The sequence below is a fragment of the Rhea pennata genome, chromosome 8 (genome assembly GCF_028389875.1).
Source record: "Rhea pennata isolate bPtePen1 chromosome 8, bPtePen1.pri, whole genome shotgun sequence".
Taxonomy (NCBI): domain Eukaryota; kingdom Metazoa; phylum Chordata; class Aves; order Rheiformes; family Rheidae; genus Rhea; species Rhea pennata.
The window spans coordinates 12,099,556-12,126,930 of NC_084670.1; the positions used below are offsets into that span (position 1 = coordinate 12,099,556).

The following is a 27,375-nucleotide window of genomic DNA, read 5'->3' on the forward strand; positions in this document are numbered from 1 at the left end:
ATAAACAGCAGACGGGTCACAGGTGAAGAAGGCTGGTAGCAAACAGAGAAGCCGGGAGAGTTGCTGCAAAGATAAGAGCCTTAAACTTTTGTGTCTGTGGCTATGTTGGAGCAAGGACTCTGCTGCAGAGCTACCTTTAAAGGCCCTGGGAGGAAGCTGAATGGGAGCTGAGTTGCTGTTTAGTAAAGGATCTGTTCAGATGAGGGCCAGGTCTACACGACTTTGGCCAGTGTGGTTTTCGACTCCGGCACAGAAGAGTCACTGGCAGCAGGGCTGTGCTGGCTAGAGCTTTTAATGGCAATGCAGTCATCTCAGCAAAATCTCTGCTTAGAGAAGAAAAGTAGGGAGTTGAAATGAGCTGTGTTGTCAAAAGCAGGGCTTCATTGGTGCTTTCTGCATCTCTAAGAGAGGAGGGCTGATGGAGCTGTTGCTATAAAGCCTCATTATGTTGCTATAAGGCTCCCTCCAAAGGGAGAATCTAGGAGAAATACTAGTAGGACACTGGAAAGCAGCTGCTGGCTGCAGTGCCCCTTCAGCAGCTTTGGTAATTGAACCCCTGGGCAACCTTTGAGAAGGGAGCTTGCAGTGTGCCTGGTACCTCCACTCCTTGTTCGTGGAGGTATTTCATGCTCTGGTTAAAGAACTGGCCATGCCATCTGGCAGTACTGCACCGACGATTACCGGAGCAGAGAGGTGCCCTGCAACGGGAAGCGTGAGGTGCAGATGGGACCCTGCTCCCTTGCCTGCAGGCACCTGCTCCATTGAGCAGCCCTCTTCCCCATTTCCTTAGCTACTCAAGTGATTTTCCTGACTGTCACATCTGTAAATAATGTTGCTGGCTTATCTAGCTAGATGCAGAGTGGTGCTGGAGGGGGGAGGGCTGGCGCTGAGGGTGGCTCGTAGCTGCCCCTCTCCTCCGCCTCATACAATATTTATGCAGGGGCTGGGAGTCAGCGGCTCTGACCTGCGGGTCGTGCCGTTAAACAGCTCCCGCAGCCCCTGCATTCTAATTGCTGCGCTTGTCCTTTGCTCTGGAGGATTTGCTGCTCCTTGTCTCAGGCGAAGCAAACGCTAATGGCAGCTGGGGCTGGAGGTGGGGAGTGCTCCCTCCTCGCAAGGGAAGGACGAACTTGTTTCTCCTCCTACAGATCTAATTTGTGGCTGTACAGAAACCTGTGTTCGTGCGCTGTTCCTTGGCACACCGGGCTCCCCAGCGCACCCACGCTTTGCTCGGGAATGAGAGCATCCCATCCTTCAGCTGTGCCAAGAGCTCGTGGGGCTGTTCTGCATGTAACTTGGGGTTATGTGCCGTCGGGGGGGACTGGGAGTCTTGCCTCCATCCCACTGTTTCCTCATTGGATTTCTCTCTTCTCTTGTATATGCTGTCATTTAGTGGCAAAAGGAAAGAAGAAGCAATCACAGGAATCGGTCAAGAGAGTTGACCTGGGTGCTGTGGTGCCACAGAGACAGTGCCAGGAAAGAAAGGGGGGAAGAGGGGTGGGTTGGCTCTTAGTTGTAACAGCTTCAGGAGATGGAATAGTATATTCTGTTGTATATAAATGACCTGTGTTGTGAGGGCGGAGGGGAGGCGAAGGCGAAAGCCCGGAGCCTCTCGGTGTGGTGAGGGAATTCTGCCCCCCTTGCAAGCGGTATAGCTGGGGGGGTGTGGTGTGGTGAGGTTTTTCTTCTGGCTGGCACAGGTTTTCTGCTAATGTAACCTGTGTATCCAAGATGTTCAAAGAAGCCCAAAAGATAAAGCTAGCAGCATTTCAGTTGCTAGAGCTGCCATGACTTTCCGCATGCTGTTCTGCTGGGCTTCATCCTGTTTGGAGCTTCATGTCAGGTTTCTGCGAGTCCTGTGACCTGACTGACCGCCCACGTCCCTCATTCTGCCTTGGAGAGTTTGGAGGTCCCCTTTGTGACTGGAAAAGGGCTGTTTAGACTGGAGACTAATGGCCTTTAAGTGACATGATTGTATTACCTTAAGCGTCTATAGGCTCCACCATTAGGCACTAAACAGTTTATGACTCATAGCAGAGAAGCCCTTGTCCTGAAGAGCTCATAAGCTAAATGGTCAGGACAGACAAGGTATTGGAGAGAGGCAAGGTTTTCCTCCCGCCTCTCACACAGCAAGTGGAAGGAAGAGCTGTGGCGGAACATGCCTTCAGTCCTCAAGCAGCGCCTTGCTTTAGCTCTTGCCCACTCCAGAGTTTCCTGGGGAGAAATACTTTTTCAATGAAAACCTGTGTAGCGGAAGGAGAAGCACATTTAATATTAGTTTAATTTAGGTGTGTGTTTTGGTTTTAAGGGGGTTTAGATACAATGCTTTTGGGAGCGTTTGTTGCATCAGATACACTCCCTTACCCAGTAAGTAATTGTTCTGCAGCAGGGGTCTGAACACTGCCTCTTAAAACAGCTAGGATGCAGAGTACTAGCTATTACTAGACTGATGTCTGTATGAAAGACTTCATAAGAGACCATATAGACAGAGAAAGGACACGCTCTGCGTTTGTAATCAGACTTGGCTGCAGCATGAATCTCAGAATAATTTAAATCAAGATCTCTAATCCAACACCCTGCTCAAAGCAGAGCTAACTTAAAACTTAAATCAGGTTGCTCAGGGTCTTGCTCAGATGAATTTTGCATGGTTCCAGGAGTGGAGATTCCCCCACTTCCCTGTTGCTTTATGACTCAGGTGGCAAAGAGTTTTTTCTTATGTCTGATTGGAAGTTCACCTGCTGCAGCTCATGGTCATGACTTGTGACTTTCATCTAGAACATGCCTGTGTGGTAGATGTACATGGTATGCTAATAATATACACTTATTAATAAGATGCTCCATAATTTTGCATTTGGTAAGCAGCTGGACTGTCACAGCAAGCTGTGTGTAGAAATCTGTTTTTAAGGGTTTTTCCTAGCGTCAGATTCCCTTGCTTCCGCAGCCTTGGAAACCTTTTGGTTTCCATTTCCTTTGGAGCATCCTGGTGTATTTCTGATGTCAAAGGGAAGTCCACCCAGTCCTCCTCACTGTCCAGAAGCGCTGGTGAGAGCATTATCTCTATCCCTGAATGTTCCTTCACCAATCTACAGGGCTTGTTGTGGAAGGATATCCAGCTTCTGTATGCCGTGCCTCCTAACCTCAGCTGAACCATGGAGCCAGCAAGTCCTGGTTTCCTGCATGGTAATTATGTCATTATATAAAAATCAAAGGGCCTGATTCTCACCAGCAACTTACCTAAGATAGAATTATTCCAGATTTACTCCCACATGCATAGCAGCAGAATCAGGCCCAGTAAATAGAGCTATGAATCTTTTTAAGAGAAGCTGTTAAGTAGTAGCACATAGATTTATTGTAGCATCATGTGTGCGCATTTGTTGATGAACATCTTCTCTTGGAGGCTGAATACCTGCTGTGTTGCAGCCTTGCTGTTAATGTTGAGATAGCATCTTTGCCAGTATTGAGCTGACGCACAGACAGATACCAGAAAAAAGGGCAGATCTCGCTTGGTGTTAAATGCCTTCATGTTTCGTTAAGGTTGACTGCCGTGAAAGGCACACAGTGCTTTGCAGGACAAATGAGTGACTCCTGGGGCCACTTGCTCTGCATGCTTTTGTAGAAGAATTATTTTGCTAGTGTATACATTGCTCTGGTTGGATCCTGGGGTTAACAGAGTTTTCTACTCCCAAGCTGCTTGGAGAGCACAGGTGTGAGGATTCTTCCAAATTCCTTAGTACTCAACGAAACTATGGAAGAATGATTCTGCTGTAGGGTATGATGGGTCCCCAGGATGGGAGTTCAGGCATCTCAGTCAGTGCTACTGTGAGTCCCAGGTGTGAAGGCTTGCAGCTTGCCTGTTAAACTTTCTCAGTAAAAATTAAGCCTAATACAGAGTGCTGTCCAGAAGGGGTGTCACAGAAAAAGGAAGGAAGGTCTGCGAGTGCAGGTACCAGTCTCACTGCTTAGGCCTGGGTTTGTTGGCCTCATTACACTAATCCAATTAAAGACTGAGGGAAAATGATAACACACACTCCAATGACTGGATTCATGTGGCAACGGCTTCCTTTCCTGGGCAGCTGGGGTGACCCTTGTTTTCTTGTGCATCACCACATGTCCCTGGGCCCTGCAGACCCACTCGTGTCTTCACATGCCTTGGTGTGTGCTTTGCTCCTGCATCATGACTCTTTTATTACTAATGGAGCATGGATGCATTTTAGCTGCTGGTCAGCCCTCATTAATATCTGGAGATGACAGGTTGACATTTGTAAGGAAGACTTGCATTGACCTTCATGTTGTGCATCGGTGCAGTTGCCATGAGGTGCCCTGTGCTAGATGTGTCGTCTTGCCGCTGCCTCAGGAACGTGTTCACGTTAGTGAGGGGACACGCTGCTCTGTAACCCTTTGCTGCTGCCAGTAATGCAGATGGTATGTTTGTCTCATGCATCCCTCTGCACATCCCAAGGGCTGTTCCCTGTAGGGATTCTGTTCCAGTGAAGGGGACTGTGGGGTGTTGGGGCTATGCATATGGTTCCTGGGGAAGCTGTTACTGGTACCGTACAGTAGTGCTGTGCTGTTTGGATACTGGGAGCTAAATGGAAGGAAACTTCAGGCCAAGATTGAGAGGAGGGAGGTGAATGGTGAAGCCCTCAGTATTGGCAGGAGGATCTGCAGGGGGGATCTGTACTGTTTGCTCGCTTCTACTTGTGCCTGTCTGGAGGATAAACCTGGGCTTTGCTGCCCAGGTGTGCAGAATGCTGTCAGTTGCCTGTCTCTCCCCGATCCATCCCACCCCAGCTCAAGGACTACTGTGGCAGCTCAGCAATGACATTTATTGATGGAGGGGGCTTTGTAAAAAGGCATACTGCTCCCATAAAGGCTCCGTGCTGTAACTCCATCTCCTCTACCTCAGATGGGCTGGCGAGAAATGGCTGCTGGTGTTGAAATTCATTAGTGTTTCCTGACAGGCGATGGAGTCTTGCTCTGTCTGTTCCCACTTCCCTGCTCTCATTGTCCCTGCTTCTTGCACACTGATATTTAAAGCTGATGTGCAGCTCCTGGGCTTGCTGCACTATGACAAGTTTGGGGGTGGCTGAGAGAACTGAAAGGGCGGCAGGAAAGCAAAGAGGGAGGTGGGAGGGAGGGAGGGAGGGAGAAGGGACCTGTCGCGGGGCTTGTATGAAAGCCCAGGGCTTTTCAGTCTCTTGCCAAATGCGGCATCTTTCCACATCATTGCTCCTTTTGAGTTTTACATACAGCCACCCTGGAGCAGTTTGGCAAGCAGTGCTAGGGGCAGAGAGAGGGAAGGAGTCATGCATGTGCTCAGCATGAAGGAGGTGCAGTCAGCTGGCAAGGGCTCATCCGGTGGAAAGCAAGGGGAATCTGTGTTCCTCTGGTCCTTTCCCAGGTGCGTAGGTCTGAGAAACATGTGAGCAGGGTGGCAGAGAGGCTTGACGGCAGGCTCGAGCCCTCTGTCCTTCATGTTCCTTCACTTTAGACAGGAACATGAGGGAAGACTGGCTGTGGACATGTGGGGGGCTCCAGCACGCTCTTTGCCATAGATTCATCTTGGATTTGGTAGGCCTTCACTACCAAAGGATGGGCCCTCTCTTCTTTCTTGAGCAGCCTCCCAGTTCCCTGTGGTAACAGGTACTGCCTTGGAGCATGGACAGCTGCCCCACACAGGCCATGGCCCCTGGGATTTGCCCTCCAAGGCTCTCCTGAGGGAGTACCGTGGATGCCTCCTTTGAAGAGGAAAACTGTACCAAAGGCTTGGGTGACTGCACCTGGGCTGAAATGACACATGGGACATTGTTTTTGCCAGTGAGGTGGTGTAGGATGTGGGCACCAGGGCTGCATTCAGTGCTCAGATGGGGAGGAGACATTTCCCTTCTAAAGCCTTTGACTGCATAGATAAAACTACCTTATTCTAACTTGAATTACTGGGAGCAGGGGGTGAGTTTTGGGTGGTTTTTTTGGAAGCATGAGTCAACGTATTTTAACTTTAGCAGATTGCTAGTTGGCTTGGGCTGTGCTGTATGCCTGGAGTGCTGTGCTTGTTTGGGTGCTGTTACATAGCACTGGCAAAGAGCTCCTGGTAGGGTGCATTTATTTTGGCAAAGTGCTCTCTGGCCATCTCCACCCTCTCAACAAGTTCCTGTCAGTTCTTTGAAAGAGGATCTCATGTCTTTGCATCCCCAGGCTATTGAAACCTGCTGCTTTGGATCAGTTTTGGGAGAGTGCAAGTTTAGTTAAAATGCTTTAAATTCCTATCTTTCCTTCAGCTGGTGTAAGATTCAGTGCTGACTGATGTGATTTTGCCTTCTGTAGCACTGTTTCTCTGTTAAAGCATCTCATGTGCCTCAGCATGTGGATATTATTCCCTTGCCAGCTTTCTGCATTAGAAGACACCCAAGCTTTCCTCAGCTTTCCAGAGTCCGAAGAGAAATTGTTTCCTCTTTAACTGTGATATAAGAGATCACCTGGCAGAGATTCTATAGTTGGTCAAAACAGAGCAGTATTGCCAAGGCTGGGGACCATTCAAGCCATGCCTTTCCTAGCCTTGCCTTGAACAGGATCACGAGGGATTTCCAGCTCTCCTCTCAGGCTCCCGCCTTGTTGCTGTTGTATACTGCTGCATCCACTTATCTTTGTTCAGTCTTTCTCACCCACCTCCAGCGACAGAGGGGATGCGAAATGGATTTCCATGGGGTGGTGGGAAGAGGGCTGAGGGTGCCTGCCCTCTCTTTCGTGGCCCAGTGCAGTGGGTTGGCCAGGACACAATTAAAACGTTCTGTATCTGTTACAACTCAAGGTCTCTAGTGCATGGATTTTTTTGAAGGCTGAGACCAGGTCTATAAATATCAAGATTTAATGTCCCTTTATCTTTCCAGAAGAGGGACTTGTTCTTTTAACTGGCTCAATATCAATACACCCAGTGTTTAGAAAGTGGCCCAATTTCTTTGTCTGCTGACATTCTGAACCCAGAAGCAGATGGACATTAACCAGCTCTGATTAGTTGGGAGAATCAAGCATTAATTTTTTATATGCTAGGACCACCTGAGTGACGGAAATCAATTATGGCTGCCCCTCCCCCTTCCATATTAATGTGGTAGCTCCGAGCAGAGATGGAGGAACCTGTTGAAATGAGAAACCCCTATTTCTTAGCTTGACCCCTTGGATAATTAGGGTTAAATTGATATGCTATCGCACTGGTGACACATTTTATCTGCCTCTGTTTGTACAAGAGGATACAATAGTGGAGGAAGGACCAATTTGTGCCCTGTTCTAGCTAACCAGACCGAGATAAAAGGTGTCACTAGTATGATAACATTCTCGCCTCATGCTCCTTTATTGTTGCTCAATTTACCTTTTTTTTAATCCCATTCTTTCTTTCTTTCAATACTCTTGATCATATTTTAACTTCATGCCATCGCATAATGATGCCCTGCTAAATGTGTGTGGAGATAGGCAACTCTTGCTGACAGCCTTCCCTGATAACCGAATTCCAGCCCATCCATCACTAGACTGCTATCCTTAACTTAAGGGAAGTGATAACTAAAGCAAGGCCGTTTATCACCGCCAAGCTGTGTGCTTCTTACTGGCTTGGAGAGAGCTGGCTTCAACGGGAGAAATGCAGCCATGTGACCTCGCCTCCTATTTGCATCTCATTCATCTCCAAGCCCCATTTATCCTGCTGTGTATGGAGGAGCAGGGGTGGATGGAAAATGGAGCCCAGGGTGATGAAGCTCTCCAAAAATAGCATGTAGCTGCTGCTGCTGACCGCAGGCCAGGAAGAGCTTGGCTGGCAGAGGAGAGCTGCTCTTCCATTGCCTTGAGAACTGTTCTGCAGTGCCTTCTGTGACTTCCTCTTCAGTCCCAAAGGGACCTGTGTTTTGGAGGCAGGCTTCTTCACCTGTGCTCCCATCTCTACTGCTGAAAGGACAGATGTTGCCAGAGCTGCATTGAGAGGCTGGAAAATCCCACAGCCATTTTCAAGTTTCTTCCTATCAGCTGCAGTCATGAAAAGTGGTGCTTTTCAGATCCACCTTCCTTCCCAAGGAAGTAAGAACTTCCCTATTTGGGAAGGCAGAGAGACCTAATTCCAAAGCTGAAAGGATCACGGGATGTTGAATGAAGCATGCCACACTCTCTTCTCCCTTACCAGAGAGAGGGCCAAAGATGGAGGTCTTTGCCCAAAGCTGCCGCCAGCGATCAAGGCTGAGTTTTGCCAAAGCAGGAAGCCTTACTATAGAAAGAGTGCATTTGCCAAATGAGCTGCTTCAGTGAATGGTGACCCTGATAAATGGAGATACTTTCTTAAGGGGCTTGACAGTTTTGTTGCCCATGAGGAGAGCCACAGGTGTGCCCTGTTTCTCCAACCTGGGAAAGACCTTGGAGAGACTCCTGCCAGGTTACCAGGGCTGTGGATTGTGGGGCCACTGCAGGCAAAAGGCTTGGAGGTGAGGAAGAGTGGTTGCAGAGGTGTGTTTTCCTTGCTGTAGCTAGATGGAGACCTGATTTCTGTGCAGTAAGAGCCCCCAGTTGTTTGTGCGTACTGGGAATGTTGTGTACCCTGGGTGGACTAGAACTGTAGTACATTGCTAAAGACAGACTCATAGAGGGGCTGTATCCCAGCTCAAGGAGTAGACTGGTGTTTTTAAGCTTTGGTCTTTGCTGCTGACAGCCTGCCCAGGTTATAGCATGTGTGTAGATCTTCTAGTGCTTCACAAACTTCCTGGAGAAGTGTCTCTGGTGCTAACATGAAATGAGGAGATCACAAGTGCAGAGGGGGATGGGGAATGTCCTGAGGTCACACAGCTTCGCAGACAGTTTCTGGCATTATGTTACTTGCTTACAAAAATGGGTCATTTATTTAGTTGACACATTTATTTGGAACATTTATTTTCTCCAATTAAAGATCCACTGTCCAGTGCCCAGGGCATACTCCCGTGAGTCTCAGGGTAGAAGTAGAACCAGACTCTCCAGATTCCTGGGCCTTTTGGTCCCACAGGGATGGCAGTGGTTTAGATGTCTTTCATTGCGCTGGGGAGGTTAGCTGTCAATTCGTTGGGCTAACAAGAATGATGTTGTACAGACTTGTCTTTGGCCCTATCCAAATGGTGGGTGAGTATTTTTCCAACTGGAACTAGACAGAGACTTGTATTAATGAATGCCTTTTAAGCTGGGAGGAGAACCCCTGCTTTTAATAACACACCTTTTGCTAACTGCTGTCATGATCCTCTCTAGCCAATTGTGACTAGTCTAAGACATTGAGCTGATCATATGGTGGTATTAAACTGATCCTTTGTTTTGGATGTTGCCTTTTGCTTCTGATTTCTTTTTTTAATTTTGGCACCAATAGAAAGCAACTTCTGTCATAGATAAGTTTCTTGATACACTGGTGGGGGTGGTGGAGTCTGTTCAGCTCTGGGATGTCATGGACTTATGTGTAATGGCTGTAAAATGCATGGGTCAGGCTGCTTTTTATGTGACAGCTCTGTTATGCAATTGCAAGGAGTGACTCCAGGTGGTTTATTTCAGAGTGATGGGGCTAGCATCAGATGAGCCATGCCCAGAGATGAGACCATGCTGTCAAGTTGCATTGTTTACCCCTTACCCCTGCAGATTGTCTTAGTCCTGTTTGCAAGCTTGTTCTCCTGATAGACTTCTTGCTTTCAAAGAGATTCCTCTGGACCTGCTTATACAAATCTTTGTATGACATAAATTGCTGCTCCTAAATGATGCTGTGTACTTCTTTTTTAGGACCTTGCATTCAGTTTTGGCACAGAGAGTCCATTCTTTTCTTTAACCTAAGCAGAGCTCGCAGTGTGTGCTGGCTCTGTGGGCCACATACCCCTGGGAGATTCCTCTAGGTATATTTGCTAGCTTGCTTCCTTTTCTTTCTGTTGAAATGGAGGCAGAACTGAGGCTGGACTATTCCTCAGGTACTACAATAACCTGAATTTCACATTATCTAAAAGCGATTCTTGTCACCCCTGACAAGCATAACTGCTTATAAGTCTGAAGAGGTACTGCCCTGTTTCGCTGGGGGATTGGCTCTGAGCTCAACACTTTGTATGGGTGCTGAAGGTACGTCCTAACTAAATTTAGGTAGTGTGTCTGGCTTGTGCTAACATCTGAGCAGAAATTTCCTTAATTTCAGCCTTGAAGCCAAAGTCCTGTCTGGATTATCCATTCTTCTCCTTATACAGAGTGGGAGATTTTGCTCTGGATGGAGTCTGCATTGGGATGTTTGGCCAGATGATACTGGCACAGCTCTTCCCTCCTCCCCTACAAAGTCCCCCTGAAAGCACTTGGATGTCCAAGGAAATTGTGAGCTTTTCATATACCCCTGCATTTTCAAAGGCCAGTTCCTGGGGTTGTAGCTTTTAACACACACAAACGGATCTAATTTAGTCATTTATTTAGCTGACATATTTATTTGGGGTGTTCCTTTTCTTCAGTTAAAGATCTTATGACCGGTGCCCCAGGCATGCTCAGCAGTACATGAATGAACAAGATCCATCAATTACTCTTGATCAGATCAAACTGGCTGGAGAAAACTCCCATAACTCATCTCCCCGCACAGGCTCTGCTGGAGTTGCACAGCATTGCTACTCAGCCTTTCCCGTCTCCTGACAGGGAGGCACTTCACAGCTACCCTGCGAATACACTGGGGCTGGCAACCCTGGAAGAAGCAGCTTCAAAATCCTGGGGTCTCCTTGTCCCTTCGGGCAATCCTCCTTTTTTCAATAGAGATTTGTTTTGTAAGCCCTATTCTGACTGCTGGCTGTAGGAGGAGGGAGGTTAAATATGCACACTGACAGCTTTGAGTGCTGGCTCTCACACCCTTACTGAGGCAGCTTGCTGCACTTTGCATCCTCAGAGCTGTGACTACCCTCTTCTTCCAGCATCTGCTTGAAAAGCAACCTCAACTTTCTCAGCACACTCCTAAAAATGGTGGCCCTGCAGCATTACTACTCAAAAATGAGTTCATCGGCACCTCCCTTCCTCCCTCGAGTCTCACTCAGTGTTTTATACGTAAAGGCCAAGTGGAGAAAGCAACAAGGCACCACAGGTGAATTGTCCTGATGTGTCTTCTGTCAGTCCTTCTGTCTGCCCTGTAAGCCCCAGGGTGAGCAGGAGGGTTTTGCAGGGAATTGAGATGAGTTCACTTAGTTAAGGACAGCCTGGATGCTCTGGTCGGGTTTGCAAGCTAGCCACTGTGGAGAGCAGCTCCAGGCTGCAGTAACACCCGGTTCCCATTTAAAATATTCAGCATGCAAGAAGGTGTCCAGCAGCCTGGAGGCAGCTGGATGTACCTTAAATGTCAGCCAAATTGTGTTCTTTTGAGACATTTTTGCCAAGAGCCAAGGGTCCCTCTGATGTGCAGCATGTTACAGCAGACTCGAGGATCTCTTCCATCTCAGTATCACGTGTGCTTAATAAAACAGAGTTTATGTTGTCAGGACGCAGTAATCGAATCAAACCTGCTCTCTCTTCTCTCTTACAGGTTACCAGGACAATGCCAGTACTTAGGACTGCCGGTTGCTGATTACTTCAAACAGTGGATTAATCTGAAAAAGGTACTTTTGTGCAAACTGCCACGGTCCCCATTTCCCTCTCTTCCCCCTCCCCTTTCTCTTTTCCTTTCCTCTTTAAGGAGGTGTCTAATAACTACTGCTGCTTTGCATTGAAATGAGTTATTTTCTCAGAAGATGGGCTGAGCGAGTCCTCTGGCTCCCTATTGTATCTCCTCTGATAGAGTCTTCCTGTACCTGATGGGATGCGTTCTGCAGCTGGGGGAGTCCCATTGTGGCATGCACAGTGTCTCTGCATAATAGCAGGACACCGTGAGGCCCCTCCTCAGCAAAGAAGGGCCGGTACTGTCCTTGTCTTGCTGACTTTGCCAGCAGTTTAAGGCTCCTAGGAGTGCACTTCCCTTCAGATTGAATTCTGGTTGGAAGACACCTGGAAATCCCCCAGTGTAAAAGCCAGCGATTCCCCTTATGCTGTGAAGAGGGGAACTGTCTCAGCAGCATATCCACCTGAGGGACCTGCGTTTGCCTTGCGAAGAGAAATACTTTGCACTTTACTGTGCTGTATCTTCTGTTGCTCCGTACTGTCTCTTGCTGACTGAAGAGTAGCTTGTCGTGTATCCAACAGGTCTCCTTGCTCTGATGCTCCATCTGCTCAGAAAATTATGGTGATGCCATAAGTGGCAAATAGGAGTGACAAGGAAAAAAAAATAGCAACTGTGCAAGCAGTGACAGTGTGGGGTGCTGGGGACTGTACACAAGAGATATTGGGATGGCCCTTCTGGTTAAGCATTTGGATGAGTACGATTCCCCTCTCCCATCCAATTTAATGTTTTATTTGGGTTTCTGCACCTTTTTCTGATAATTAGGAGTCTTGGTAAATGGAACTTGCTAGTAAACAGCTCTTTGTATGTGTAGGTTTTTCTTTTGTCCTTTTATTTATTTATTGTTTTAAATGGAAACGTGAGTGACAGGCTGAGCGTCCGCAGAAGGACAATTTGCATGATCTGTTCCGTCAAATAGGGTAGAACATGAACTTAACAAGGGATGCTGGCAGCACATTCCCGACTGAACTTGTCAAGGGGTCTTGTATTTCCCTGCTGTCAGAGCAAATCTTTTGGCTGATTGCTGGTCCTTGGTAAATGAAATCTGAAAGCACATTGGGGCATTCTGCAGTTCAGTGACCATTAATGATCGCCATTTGAAGTTCACTAAACTTCTGGTGAATGGATAGCAGCTGTATAACCGGCAGGTTGATGGCTGTAAAATAAGAATAATAAAAAAAATCCCTGTATACCTTGATGTTTACTAAGAAGTAGGTTGATCCAGCTGTGCTTTTCCTCTGGGCCCCAGGATGAATGTCTTATGGCTCTTTCCTGTAGTTCAAGGCTCTTGGATTCAGCATATTAGGAGCTGGGATTCATCATAATACAGTTAGACAGGCAGGCAAGGGGCTGGTCTTTGAGTCGGATATTTGTGTGTGGTGCTTCAACAACTAATATGGTATTAAGTTGAAGGCTGGTGAGCATAAGGGAAGTACCAAACACAGAGCTAAAACTGGAAGAGGAGGAGACCTTTTTGTCTCGTGACTAAGAGCTGCTTCCCCTGGGGTTTGCTCTCACCTTGGGGTGAGGAGCTTTCCCTGCCCCTTGCTGCCCACTGTCTGTGGGTGCTGTGGGGGAACTGCGTGTGTGTTTTTACGAGAGAGGATTTCCAGCCTAGATAAATAATTCTGTTTGAGCAGTGAGACCCAGTGGGGTCTCAGTGTGTCTCAACTTTTGAGTGACTAGTATGAGACAAATAAGGATGGACAGGTAAAGAGCCCCCCTGCCCTTCCCATTATAGCTCAAGCATCGCCTTTTCCTCTCCCTCTGGCAAGTTCCTGGCTTAGAAATACCTCCCAGGTTGAGGATGCCTCCAACCTGATCTGTGAAGTAAAGGTGTTGGGGTCAGTGTGAAACTGCTAATTTCTAGGTCATGGTTAATGGCAAAGACTTGGATTGTTCTGATGTTAAGAAAAAGGGATTTTTTTTCATTTAAATGGCATATCTGGTGGAAGCAATTTGCTGCAGAATAGTAGCTCCATCTGCATCCTGTTGTCTCTCTTTTGGATCTCTGGGAGCACATTAACAAGAGGACCCTGCTGAATTAGGGAACTACAGCAGCAAATACAAGCAATACCAAATAGTGGGACTGTGTGCTAGAAAAAATACAGGCTCAATTCTACACTGTGAAGTGTTTGTGGGGAATTGGGGGCAGACTTGTATACCTATGTGTAGTGCAGCAGCAGCAAGATGCATTCCAGATTCCCTGCACAGTCCCTAGCTCCCCCCACACTTTTTTATTATTATTATTTACATTTTATGTCATTTAAAGAAACTGTTCTCATCTGTACTGCCTCTGCTAGAGAGCCTCTAGAGCTAAGCACTCCCTCTTCTCAAGCTGACGCAACAGTCATTCTCAGGTTTCCTTGTCTAATAAACTCTTTCCCTTGCCACGTCTGTGCTACAAGCGCCCTGTGTCTTCAACACCCTTTCTGAGTTTCCACAACTTACCTTCTGAGCAGGCTGAATACAGGAATCAGTGGTCCTTGCTGGTCACCACTCTTGTGTTGCCCCAGAAAACCTTTCTGCGTTGATCTGGCAGTGCTGGTGGTGGTGAGCTCCACACCTGACTGTTGCCTTGGGCAGTGATGGTGGCCACCAGTGTCTCAGGATCTGTGAAGAAGCTTTCAGGGATGGCAGAAGGAAAAAAATGTACTTGGCAGAGTTTGCAGAAGTTTTACCTTGCCCTGTGCCCCATCCTCCACCTCCCCCTGCCTGCTAATGCATCCTTTCCATCAAGCCTGATTGGTGCTTGCTGACATTTTTAATGTCACTGAGCGATCTTGTATCTCTAGTGAACTGTCAGTGTAGAGCTGTCTTGGGGCAGAGAGTTTATCATGTTCTTCACTTCGATTAGCTAAGCATTCTGGGAGAGCAGAGGAGGCTTTATTTGAATGCTGCAGCATCTCAGATATCCCCCTAAACCATCTCAGTAGAGACTCACCATCCTGTCTGCCAGTTTGCCTTATGTGCCTGTCATGTAGATGAGCAGAGGCACTGTAGGGTTAGGACTGAGATGCAGGACCTGAGCTGTGTACTCTTTGCTGGATGCTCAGGACTGAAATAGCAGAGCGCTTAATGCCAGAGGTGAGGGACACCGGTGGAGCGAAGTGTGCAGAAAGCAAGAGGCTGTGGGTAGGATTTAGGGGGATAAGAAAGCTGCTGCAACTAACAAGCTAGAACCGAGCTACTGCCCCATGAGTATTGTCAGGTAGCCTGGTTAAAATCTTTAGTGCTTATTCTAACACAAGGATCAGCTCTTGTTCATGCTTCCTTTGCTCTTTGGGGAGCCTCTGTGGTTTATCTTTCCAGTTCTTGCTTGCTTAGCAGTAGAATCAGTGAGGCTGAGTGTCCTTTCCATGACAAACTTCCCACACGGAAGGGTTGTGTTAGGCTGAGGCTGTGTCTCCTGAGATTGCAGGGCAGCCCAGAGCCTGGGGGTGAAGAGCACAGTGGGCAGTGGAAGCACCAGCACCTTGGCGTTTGTGAGCGTGTCACAGACTGGAGGGTAGTTTGTTGGTAGGAGGAGTAACTAAGTGGAAGAAGAGGGATGAAGATAGATTTTGGTACCAGAGTCCTTTCTTATGATTAATTTATGCAGGAAAAATGTTAGAAAGGTAGTGAAGATGAAGGTATAAGAATGGCCAGACCAAAGGTCTGCCTAGCCCAGATTCTCCTTCTGCCAGAGGCCAGTGGCAGGTGCTTGAAGGATGTAACAGAAAGCAGGGTCAGAGTCAGCTTTCTCTGGTTACACGTTCCTGGCAATCATCTCTTCAAGGGATTTTGGCTGGAGGCTGCTTCTGGATTGCTCTGTCTAGCACCCAGTGTGTTTACCGTGTCTGTCTACCAGAAACTCGCTAGTCCTTTTCTGAATCTGTTCATGCTTTGGGTTTTTATGGCATCCTGCAGCAATGAGTTTTGCTATTTAATTATGCATTAATTTCACTCTCTTTGTTCACGTGTTGTGTGAAGAAGCATGCCCTTTCGTTTCTTTTAAAGGTACTGGCTGATCATTTTCGTGGGCCTAGATCTTGTGTTGTGAAAAAGAGTAACGAAGTGGACTTCTCTTGGGCTATTCTAGATTTCATAGACCTCTGTCATATTCTTGCTTAGCTGTCTCTTTTCCAGTACAGGAACTGTTGTGTGATAGCTGGCACAAAAGCACTTTGCTAGTTCCATGACTCTAGAATTAGGTTACAGAAGCTATTCCATTTTTAACACTTGCATATGCCACTCTCATCTTCAGTTTCTTCTCCAGACAATATGAAGTATTTTATGTGACCAGTGAAAGTTAGTTTTATTCTTTTTAAAATATTTTATTTACTTTTTAAAAAGATAATCCACCCTTTGAGCTAGAACTAGACCCATCATAAAGTTGCCCCTTTCCTCGGGATGGCTGCCTTCATGACCATCTTTTATTCCTGTTCACAGTGGGTAGCCTGTCTTCAGGTACAGTAATAGTGGATGCTTCCAAGGAGACAGAAAACTATTCCTAGTTTAACCTCCTCCTGATGTCCAGGAGGGTTTATTTGTTTTCCCCTGCAGTTTGAATGCCTTGCTTTCAAGGTTCAGTTTGACTTGCTCTAATGACGATTTCTGCTTGATTTGTGCAAGGGTTGTAATATGTTCTGGGTAGACAGTGGCAGTTACAGGTGACTATGTAGCAGGTGGCATTGCAGTGCAAGGGTAGGAGGTTGCTGTGGCTGACTGTCACCAGCCTGGGCTTCTCTGAAAAGTTTCTGTCACCTGCCCCGGTACAGCTGGCCCATTGTGTTACATTTCCCGGATTGCATGTGTTGTTGTGCCTGGTTTTGTCGCTGTAAAGGGAGTAGATGCTGGAGAAAGCTTCAGAGGTCATCCAACAGCAGCTAGGGGTAAGAAGTGCAAACAGGCATAGATATATTGGGAAAGGGGGAAAGTTTTATCTCATATGGTCCTCACTGGCTGACATAGTGTTGTTTTCCACATCACGTAGTGTGACTGCAGCTGTACACTCCTGCTTTGCCCTGTTTAAGTTCCCCATCCAAGGGAGGGCAAGTGATCCTGACTATCGCCATTCATAAAATAATGGAACAGCTATTTGGAGAAAGAAGCAGTTCTGTGTAGTGATTGGCGTATGAAAGGCAAGGATTGAATGAGATGGGTGGATGAATGCAACTTTCTTTCTTGGGGCATCATGAAACAGAACTGACAAAGCCTTGGGGAGCACAGCATGTCTGCACTGGGGAAGGCAAGGCGCTGTGCAGAGCTGGCCTTTTCCAGGCCTGGCTTTTATTGATCTGTGGGTATTCATAGCGTGGAGGCAAACTGTTAATACATATGCACAAATGTTTTAAGGTCACCTACTTACTTTGTGAAATAAGACAGAGGAAGCATGTAATGGGATGTTTTTGTTAATATTTGGCAACTAGAAACAAACACATCCTAATCAAATAAAGATTTGCTAACAGCTTTTTGTCTCTCCTCTGAATTAACAATTCTTTCTGCCTTTGGTATGGGCAGGCACTTATGTTGAAAGTTTCTCAAGTGCTTTGGACAAAGAACATTGAAATGGATGCAATTGAGAAATAGTTTGTGTTTTGTCCTGGATTCCTGAAATGAGGAGACTTTTCATGAGGTCTAACCTCTTAAGGACTTGCTGTGATTGTTATCAGTTGCCTGTTTATTTGGTTATTGGCTATCTGTAATGGATTGTACGATCAGATGACCGAAAAGGACTCCTCAGGCAGAGTGCTTCACAGTTGTAGTGTTAAGTGCAGGAGTAGGTGTTGCCACTTAGTGCAAACAGCCTCTTAGGAGCTTTGTTGGCTCGCTGAGCCCCTGTCATACCTTCTTCCTGCAGGAGCTTGCTTGGAGCATTCCCAGGGCTCCTCATCCCTGGCTCTGCAGCTCTTGGCCTTTGGGGGTCTCTCTGAGAAGGCAGGAGGAGTAACAGAGGGTTGTGGAAGGAAGCAGAAGGAAAAACAACTCTAGGATTAAGGGGAGTACAACTGGCTTTCCCACGTAGATTAGGAAGGAAAAGTGTCTGGTACAATGGCATTGGTTCAGAACTGGAAGAAAATGGAATAATTGCTTATAACAGCATAATAACAGTGTTTATTAAATACTCTTGTTCTGTGTACATGGAAAGGCAGAGGATGTTGTATCATTGAGCAGAACATTTCCTGTTACAACAGAATTTTGTGATGAAGTGGCAGCTTTAACTTGGCATTCTACATAACTGGTTTACAGGAGTTTTAAGAGCTGGCTGAGAAGCCCTGGACTTAATGTTGCTTTTAATAAGTCTTTGAACATTGGGGAAGTTGTAGAGGACTGGAAGAAAGCTAATGTTGTACCAGTAATTTAGAAGAGCAAATGGGATGACCGATGAAGTAATTATAGCCCTATCAGCTTGACATTAATTCTGGGCAAAGTAATGAAAAGCTAGATATCGTAGTTGATTAATAAAGAATGAAAAGAGGGTAATATAATGCCAATCAATGTGGATTTATGGAAACTAGATCTTTTTCAAACTAACTTGATATTTTTTTTATGAGACTACATGTTTGGTTGATAAAGGTAACCATGTCAATGTAATATACTTCTGGAAGGCATTTGACTTGGTACCTTATGACATTTTGATTAAGAAACAAGAGTGATACAAAATCAACATGGCACACATTACATTGATTAAGAACGAGCAAACTGACAGCTCCTAGCATTTAATTGTAAATGGGTAATCATCATGGAGTGCATGTCTTCCTAGTGGGGTCCCACAGGGATCTATTTCTCAGACCTCTTGTATTTAACACTTTTATCAATGCCCTGAAAGAAAACATAAAAATCATTTTTGATAAAGTGTGCAGATACTGCACCCAGGAGGCTGATGCGGTTGGATTTATAAACAGGGAATAGTGAGCGGGAGCAGAGGGGCTGGATCACCTCTTTGTTTGGGACTGGTTTGACCCATATGGGGTCCTGGTCCCTCTCCGGAGTCTACACATCCCAAAGGATTCTGGAAACTTGAAGGCTGTTGATAAGAACTGTGAAGACCCACGAGAGCACTTGCCTTACAGTAAAGACCCTGGGAGCTGTTTAGCTTACTGGAGAGAAGGGTAAGGGTGACTTGACTGTAGTCCCTAAATATCTAAACGGAGAGCCAAGATGTTGCGAGCATCTCCTTTAGTCTAGTTGGGAAAAGCGCAAGCAGTTCCAGTGGCTGGAAGCCGAAGCGAGATAATTCAGGTGCAGATTTTTACAGTGACGGTAATTAACCAATGGAACAACTTACCGAGGGCTGTGGTGAATTCTCAAGCTCAGGACGGAAGGTTTTTTCCTGAGAAGATCAGCTCTGGTTCAAACAGGAATTAATTTGGGGCAGTCTCACGGCCTGTGCAGAAGGTCAGGCCAGCCGATCGTGGCGGTTTCTTCTACCGTGATAACCTTTGCCCGTCCGTCTCGGCGCAGCTCTCGCTGGTTCGTCCCCTCGAAGGCGGCTGGGAGCGCGCGAGCCCCGTGCTCGTGCCTGGCACGAATGCCGCGCGCCGCGGGCGGCATCCCCGGTGCAGGCGGCGAGGGTGCGCGGCGCGGCTGGGCAGGACAGCCCTCCTGCTCCCGCTGCCTGAGCGCCGCAGCCTTACGCGACTTCTCCTTTAAATCTGTCGCGCAGCTGTCTGAACTCTGAAATTTCTTTCACTCTCTCCCTCGCCTTGTTAACATGTGTTGCCTTTGGGGTAATCAGAGAAAAAATATTATGTCCTTTTACAATTACCGGGTTTTGGAATATTAAAATGTCTCTCTGCATCGGCAGTGTTATTTTGATTGGTATTCTAACCTTTGACTAGCCCATAAAGCGAGCCGCTCTTCAAGCCAATATTGCAGGACTGAAATTTAATTCCGAAATGATTCCAGATAATAGGGAGACAGATAATATATGCATGAAGGATATTATGTTTGGACTAAATGCAGCAGGGCCAGGGCTTGGGAGTTGAATAATAGCCCAGAGTGAGTTATAATCTGTGGGACAGAAATACCTTACTGTCAGGGCCAGGAGAGGAACTCTTAAATCAAAGGGAGAGAGAAGAGGAGGGAGTCAGAGAATAGTTATCTGAAAGGGAAAGGGCATCCAGGAGAGGCCTTAAAGAAACAGCCCATTTTGTCCCACGGCAGAGGGACACTTCCCTCCTTTGTTATTTAACAAGAAGTGCTGAGTAAAAGCCTGTTTCCAAGGAAAAAGCCAAAAAGCAGGGAGTTGTGCTGGGAAGAGAGGGTAAGTGTCAGCGGTGAGGCAAGTTCTTGGCTGTCTTTTCCCTTTACTGCTCCTGAGTTCATTGGAAGGGGACGTGGTAGGAGTCAGTTCATCAAACTTCTTTGCCTCGGTTTCTCTAGAGGTTAGAACTAAATAGATCAGAGGTTGTTGATGCGTCAGCTTTGCAACACAGGCTAAAGTAGGGAGCTCACGTAATGCAGAATAGTCATGAGGGTTCTGGGTATCCGTGTTCACATAAAATAAACAAAACCACAGCATTTTGGTTGCATGCCCAGTTGTTGTTCGGGCTTTGCTTTCCCTCCTTGGCCTAAGAGCCGCTGGTGAGCCAGGCTGTCCTCATCAGGCAATGGCAAGCACTGAAGCTGTTGCCTGGGCTGGGAATTGTAGACACAGAGTAAGGGCATCCTGTGTGGCAGCTGAGATGTGATTTCAATGACTTTTAAATCCTAGAAGCTATAAGAAGCAGTGTCACTGCTGTGGGACCTCTTTCCCCCAGGGAAGAGAATGGGTGTTGTGCTACCCACTCCTCCGCAGAAATGCTTTGTGCTTCGCTGCCAGCGTCCAAGACTGGTGGAGCACAGTCAGCAAAGCGTTTCCCACCCTGCAGTAGCTCAGATCTGTAGTGCTGACCTGCTGGATGAAACACTGGGAATTTCTTTAGCTAAACTACACAGAGCAATGAGGAGTACAGTGAAGGCAGCTGTCCTGGAAGGAGTGGAGGTGAACAGACAGGCACTCTAAGAACCAGAGATGGAGAACCATCTCTGCCTGCAGGCATAAAGCATACTCATGTCAATATAACAGACTTTGGTTCAGTGGTATGAGCTTATAATTTCAGAGTAATGATCCCACACTAGCATTTCATTTCCTCTTCTCGTAGTCTCAGGAGCTGATCCTGTTGCAGCTGAGATAGGCTCTTGGTGAAGCCTGGAAGCTTCAGGGGTTTTGGATGACTTGAGCATTGTAGCATCTATGCTCGTCCTACGCGAGCAGAAAGAGCAGCGTCCATCTGTGTCTAAATCAGAAAGACTTTGTGTGTTTTCCTCTCCTATTTATTTATTTATTTATTTTATTTATTTATTTATTGCATCCTAAATCACAGGAGCAATTTCCTGTGGAGCACGTGTGTGTGAACTCTTCTGGGAACAGATAGGAATGACTGTGATCCCCAGAGGGTTAATGTAAGTTCTTGGGCTTGATGTGTCAAAAAGTAGATGAGTGTTTTGGCTTGCAAAATAGAGGATTAGTTTAGCAATTCCTTTTGGCCATAAAATCCATAAGTGTACGAAAGGCCCCTCTTCTCACTGCTGAAATCATGCCAAGCCAAAGGCTGTGAGCTGGGCATGTGGAACTTGTGGTCTCTGATTGCTATTTAGACTTTCCTGGACTGGTAAAGACAACACCTGACAAGGTCCTGTTATGTGGAAGCATCTCCAGTGCAAAAGGAACGTTTCAGTTCTGTTAATAGGAAACTCTTCCTGGAACTTCCTTACTTCCTTCCGTTTTCCATGTCTACCCGACATCTGTTCTAGCATATATTCGTCTCACAGCATCTCACACACTGATTAACTTCTTTACTAGCAAGAATTCCCCTATTTTTCTTCTAATATATAATAAAATTACAGTATGTGCATGTTAAAGTCTCACGTCCTTTCCTAGAGTAAGTGTTTTGGGGCTTAGCCTTAGCCTCTGGAGCAGCCCAGCTTTCTGAAGCTGTACTGTAAAAATATTGCTGAAATCTGGCCCTGTGTTCTAGGGAAGCTCACTGGGGATAGTGGTCTTTGCAGCAGGTCTCTTGCAGTGCATGGTGACACACAGTTTTCACTCCTTGGAGGAGGAGTTCTTGTTATCCCAAATTGGTTGGCCTTTTGTCTTCAAACTTCTTTTTTTTTTCTTTTTTTTTTTCTAGAGATATTCCTGGAGTGCAGAAATAACCCTTGAATTTGTGAATAATTCTCCACTAAGGGTTTACAGATTCCTGCTTCTCGGCCCTCTCCCAATAGGACCACCGGGTGCCTGACATGCAGTAATACCTGCTCCTGAGTTATCATTTCCAGCATGGAGGGAAAAGCATTTCATCTCTGGGATCTAAACTTGTTCTGGTTTGCAGACACCTGCAATTCCAGTTTTGATTTGTTCCTTTGCTACTTTTACCTGCAGATTCACCTGAGTCAGTACTGGCACCAAGTCAGTTTAAACTGAAAAATACATTTAAGTCTAGCAAAATTGGACAAATAAATTTAACCACAGTGTAGAAAATGTTCTAGAAGACAATATTGGAAAAAATTGCAAAAGAAAAACTTTGAAACGAGATGATACAAATATTAGATCTTACTGTACAAGAATTTTCCTTCCAGGGTCCTTGTAATTTGGGAGGGCTGGTGGTTTGACTTCCCTTGTGCTTCTCCTTGCAGAGTGAGCTGGCCTGAGGGAGTTACTTCTGGTCTAGGGGAATTATTTCAGTTGATGTCTTCTCTCTTCCTTGGTTATGTATGGTGTATTCCTTAGGTTGGGGGGGAGCTTACTATCTCCTAGGGGCTCCTTCAGAGCTTGTCGTCTTGCCTTTATTATCAGGGGAAGGAAAGTCTGAATCTTTATTTGCTTTGACTTCATTTCTGCTTCTTTTTCCAGTAGAAATGTACCTTTAGGACTTAGGCCTGTGATGATATACATTTCTTCCCTCTCTTGTTTTTTGTAGTTGAGTGCCAGTTTTGTGGATGTGTGTCCACAAAAGGAGTTGTCAGGGGTTGGTAGCTGAGTGTGAGCCATCAGTGTCAGCAGTTATGCAAAAGGCAAATGCCCGCTAAGCCCACACAGAGCCTGCAAGGCCTGTGAGGTCGGTGCTGGTATGGCTTCAGCTGGGGTTTGCAGGTCCACTTGGCATGCTGCACTCTAGGGAAGATTTGGATCAACTGCACAAAGTCCAGAAGAGAGCAGGATAAGAAGGCTGGATGACATGTTCTCCAGGGGAAGATTGAGGGACCTGGCATACTTTGCTTAAAGAAGACCAAGCAGAAATAGAGATTTTCAAAGGCATGAAAGTACTTAGAGAGGAAGGGAAAAGTGTGGATGTTTGCAGTGGACAGCTCTTAAAGTGATCTCCTCACTTTCTACAAGGAGGTCAGTCTTGAATCAGATCTCTAAGGGTAAGGACAGGGATGCGGGACCTTAAGCTCTTGAGATTTTCGGGGCAGTTTAGAAGAATATGGTGGGGATGATTTGGGTGGAGCTGTTCCTAACTTGGAGTGATCATTTGTCCCTTCTTAGCATTTTCACCCTGCTCCCTTGCGTTTGGACAGAGACTTGCTGCTTTCCATGGCACTGCCTTGCCATGTATCTGAAACTCCGAATAACTAAGCAGGTGATGGGAAGGGGATATTGTCTTGGGTGCTTTGTACAGTCTCTGCTCCTCTTCTAATGCCATGAGCACGGATTAGGATGTTTGTACTGGGTAAACCGCAAGGCAGCCTTTACTTATGGCAATGCCTTCAGGCTCCAGCAAGGACTAGGGCTTACTGGAGCCGCATGTAGTACAGAGAGTTCACGGGTGAGGTGCAAAAGTGGTGCTCCGAAAGAAACAGAGGCACACAATGAGTTATTTGGCCCTGTTCAGCCTGCAGTTGTAGAGAAAAAGCTGGGAATAGAATTTGTGGAGTTTCTTTTCCCCCCCTTCCAACTGGAGCAAAAGTTTTATCTGCTAGATGGGATTGTAAACAGCAGTTGCTGAGTGCACTAGTTGATTTTCCAAAAGCATCCATGTCTGTACAGGTGATTGGAGGCAGGTTTGTGTTTGTGGTTCTTCTACGCACGTGTTGCCGTAGCCTGCAGGTGAAGGGCGGACAGGCGGCTGCTCAGACCTTACGTACTGCTCTTCCTGCCAAGTACCATATTGTTCGACTGCACCTAGCTGTGCCTGTGCCTCTCTCCTTGCTGTGGGATCTGAACATCTGTCTGCTGTACTGAAAAGCCTCTTGGTCCCCATCTGGCTTACTTTGTTGGTATGTGTGCTACTACTGCAGTCAAATGCGTTGCACAGACCTTTACATGCTGGGGCTAGTTGCTTCAGGCTGGTTGAGGAAAGAGCTGAGATGGCTCTCCTCATCCTACCTGTTTATTAGCCAGGGTACTATATGCGTGAAAGACAAAGTTTTGGAATGAGCATTAAAAAGCAAGCAAAATAAATCACAGAGAAATCAAAACAACTTGTACATTTGAGAAATCCTCTTTCTGCAATGTCAAGGTTATGCAGACTGTAGTGACCTGAATGTCCCCTCCTGTGCGATCTAGACAGACAGTAAATTACTGCAGGGCAGGTCATGGTGTACGCTGGAACCTGTTAGCTGAATACTCTGTATACGTGGGGGTAATGGTGTGCATGGCATTACTGTGGAACAGCTGGAGTACTGTGAGTTTGTCCATACTTGCATCATATATACAATCCATACTTGCCCTATAAGGTACTCTTGAAGTGGCATCATGGAAACAAACCGGGGAAATCGTAACCATGGTCAAAATTTGACCCGTGACTGTATTCCTGATAGTAGGGTGCCTGACTGTTGCAGGCCTGCTTTTCCACGTGCACGCACAGCCAGGGCTGTGTGTGCGTGGAGCGAGCACGGTCGTTGGGCCCTTTGTGCTTTGTTTTCTCCGCAGGAGCAGCGGGTGCCCCCCAGCAGAACAGCGCGTGAGGAATTCCCAGGAACCTCTGCGGATCGTCCTGGGAGGAGGCTGGGGGTTTATCTGGCCCACTTTGCCTGGACTTTGTAAACATGGCCAGTTGCTGGGGTGTCCCTGGGTTTTGACTTGGAAGAGAGAGGTAGAAAAATTCTACCCATGTGAAGGATGGCAAAAGCACGTGCTTCTCTTTGCTACATCCTCCTAGTGAACCTATGTTTCCCCAGGTCTCACCGTCAGGTTTTCACACATCCTGCAGCCATATACATGCCCTCGCACTGAGAGAGGCAAGCCTGACCCCAGGCCTGACACAGCCTCCCCCCGCAGTCGATACCAGAGCAAGAGAAGAGGAGAAGGGATTAAAGCCAGGACATGTTTTACAATAATCCTGCAACGTGTGTTGCATTCCAGGCTGCGAGTAGCTGGGGGACTGCATGAAAGAGAGCCTTCCCCAGAACCCCATGGGTCCACGAGGGGCAGAGTGTCCTACATCTCTGCCCATCTCTTCATGATTTACAATGTACCAGCATGGCTGTCTAATGCCTGGGAAGGAGCTAAGCCCCCTTTTCTCTGTGTTTAAAGGACAGGAGGCTCCATGTAGGAGCATGAAAATGGAACCTGTGTAGCTTTCCAGGGCAAGGATGCGGGGTTAATCAGATTTGCTAGTCTTAGGGATTAAAATGTTAACTGGTTTAGTCCTTATTGTCCTACAGAGCCAGCAGGGCTGCAAGAGGAAGAGCCACTGCCTGCAGCCGCTACCATCAGCAGCAGGCTGGTTTTACGGTAGGGCACAGGGCAGGGAGTTGCATGTGCTCTCTGTCCCGCAGAATGGCTTTGCCTTGGGCTCTCATGCCTTCAGTAGCTCTTGTCATGGGCTTGACCTTCCAGGATGGGCAGTTCCCCCTGCTCTGGCTCCCCAGGACCACTGTGGTGCCCACTGTACCTTGGTCCACAGTGCTCTCCTTGCTTGGTCCAAACTGGACTATCGATCACAGGGCAGGGGAAGAGGCAGAAGCAACCTGCTCCTGTCCTCTCCTCCCTCCACTGCTGCTTGGGATAGAAGTGCTGGCCATCAGCTGTGGGTGAAGGGCTTACCAATAAGTGAAAATAGCTTTTCTGTACAATGTTTTCACAGTGCTGAGCTTGATGCAATAACCTGCTGAAAGGAATAGGACTTCACTGCAGTCTTACTTGCCAGAGTGCTTGCTGCTGCTATTTTTGCTGGGAAAGTGTGGGTGTGCAGCCTCTGCCCCATTCACACAGAGGCATATCCTGCCTTGGCTTTGCTTCTCGTAAACTTGGTATAAAGCAGCAAGAGATGCTGAACTGGGAGATACTATCGTGGAATTCGTATATTAATAACTTGCGGTGCTTCACACTCATTAACTAAATCTCTGAGAGCCCCAAGGCTACCAAGCAAGTTGATTTCAGAATTGGGATTAAACATCTCCTGTCTCCCTTCTTCCATGCTGGCACAGCACTTCTGACTCCATCCTGTCTTTTGCTCTTTAAACTTGCAGACTTCCCTGATTGAGCTTTTTTGCCTACAGGCTGTGGATTGGATCTGTTGCAGTGGTTTATTAAGAATCGGCTGTGTTTAGGCAACAGGCCATCTTTTACCCTCAGCTAGTCAGAAACCACTTCTGTTGTGTGGCCCACTGGGAAGAGAACTGCTGATCGGTGTGAAGCGTGAGCCCTGTCAGGTATCTCAGCAGCTCATCTTCCCAGTTCCCAGGGTGCTGTCTCCCACAGACTGAGACCATCCTCCTCCTTGGGTGATCTTTTACTAATGTTGCTGCTGCCGTAGCTTCTGAGCAAGAGACCATCCTAAAGCAGTGATCTGGAGTGCTACACTTTTGCTACTTTTTTGTGCCTCCTATTCCTGCCCCTGCTCTTCCCTCATCTCGCACCATACTCAGTACTTTCGGCTGTTTGCTTCAGTAGTTGTGGCTGAATCTCTCCGGCCTGAGACAAGCAGCAACTTGTTGCAGTGCCGTTGGGAACCCGCTGGCACTGCTGCAGTGGGTCTCAGAACCGAGCATTATGGGCTGCATGCGTAGCAAAAGCGGTCTGTCTTTTGTTACATTTATGATGCTGCAAAACAAAATGTGATGTCTTTTAAGGAGTGTTACAGTAAACATTTTCCTTAATACTTACAGAGGAAGAAATTAAAAAAATAAATAAAACCTCTTCTTTCCCCCAAAGAAAGAAGTGGGACCCTTTTTGTGGAGGTAGTGGCGTGACCTGGTCATGTACAGTGGAAGGCTGTGTGGCTGCCACCATGTTAACTCTGTGGGCTCCCTTCTGGGCCACTGGAAGATTTCTCAAGTGATTTGTTGCAGGAAATTGGAAGGGAGAGATGTGGGACTTTCATATCTTTAAACAAACCCTGGATACTCACTGTGTGGTGATTTGCAAACTTCAGGAAAGCCTGCTCTCCGAGTGCTCCAAACGTCGTAACCTCTGTCAGCCTGGCTGTGATTTATACTATTAATATTTTAGAGATCATTTAGGATCTCTGCCTTGATTTTGCTCCTCACTCATGGAGGAGCTGTCCTGTGTGGATGCCTCAGTAGCAGGAGGAGAGCACTTGGAGGCTGCTGGTGCGTTTTATAGGAGCAGGACTGCATGTTAGCAGAGCCACTGGGACTAATGGTAGCTCCAAGCTAATTGCTAGCCTTGAGCAGGTCCAAACTGGCCCCTTCTGTAAGTGAGGCATATGTATATAGGACATTGACTTCTGTTCTTGCTTTTTGGCAAAGGAGCTAGCTTCCCTCTGAATGTTGTCCCTGCTGACTGCACTGGCTAAGGTTTT

At 46.9% G+C, this 27,375-nt stretch overlaps 1 protein-coding gene across 8 annotated transcripts in view; it reads left to right on the forward strand.

Annotated features, from left to right (window-relative positions):
* ERI3 (ERI1 exoribonuclease family member 3) overlaps window positions 1-27,375 on the forward strand; it is a 149,155-nt gene that overhangs the window by 43,824 nt on the left and 77,956 nt on the right. For all 8 annotated transcript variants that reach the window (XM_062581908.1, XM_062581913.1, XM_062581912.1 and 5 more), the window contains one exon: window positions 11,510-11,582. In XM_062581908.1, coding sequence (XP_062437892.1) covers window positions 11,510-11,582 — 73 coding nt within the window. The remainder of the gene's footprint in view (window positions 1-11,509; window positions 11,583-27,375) is intronic.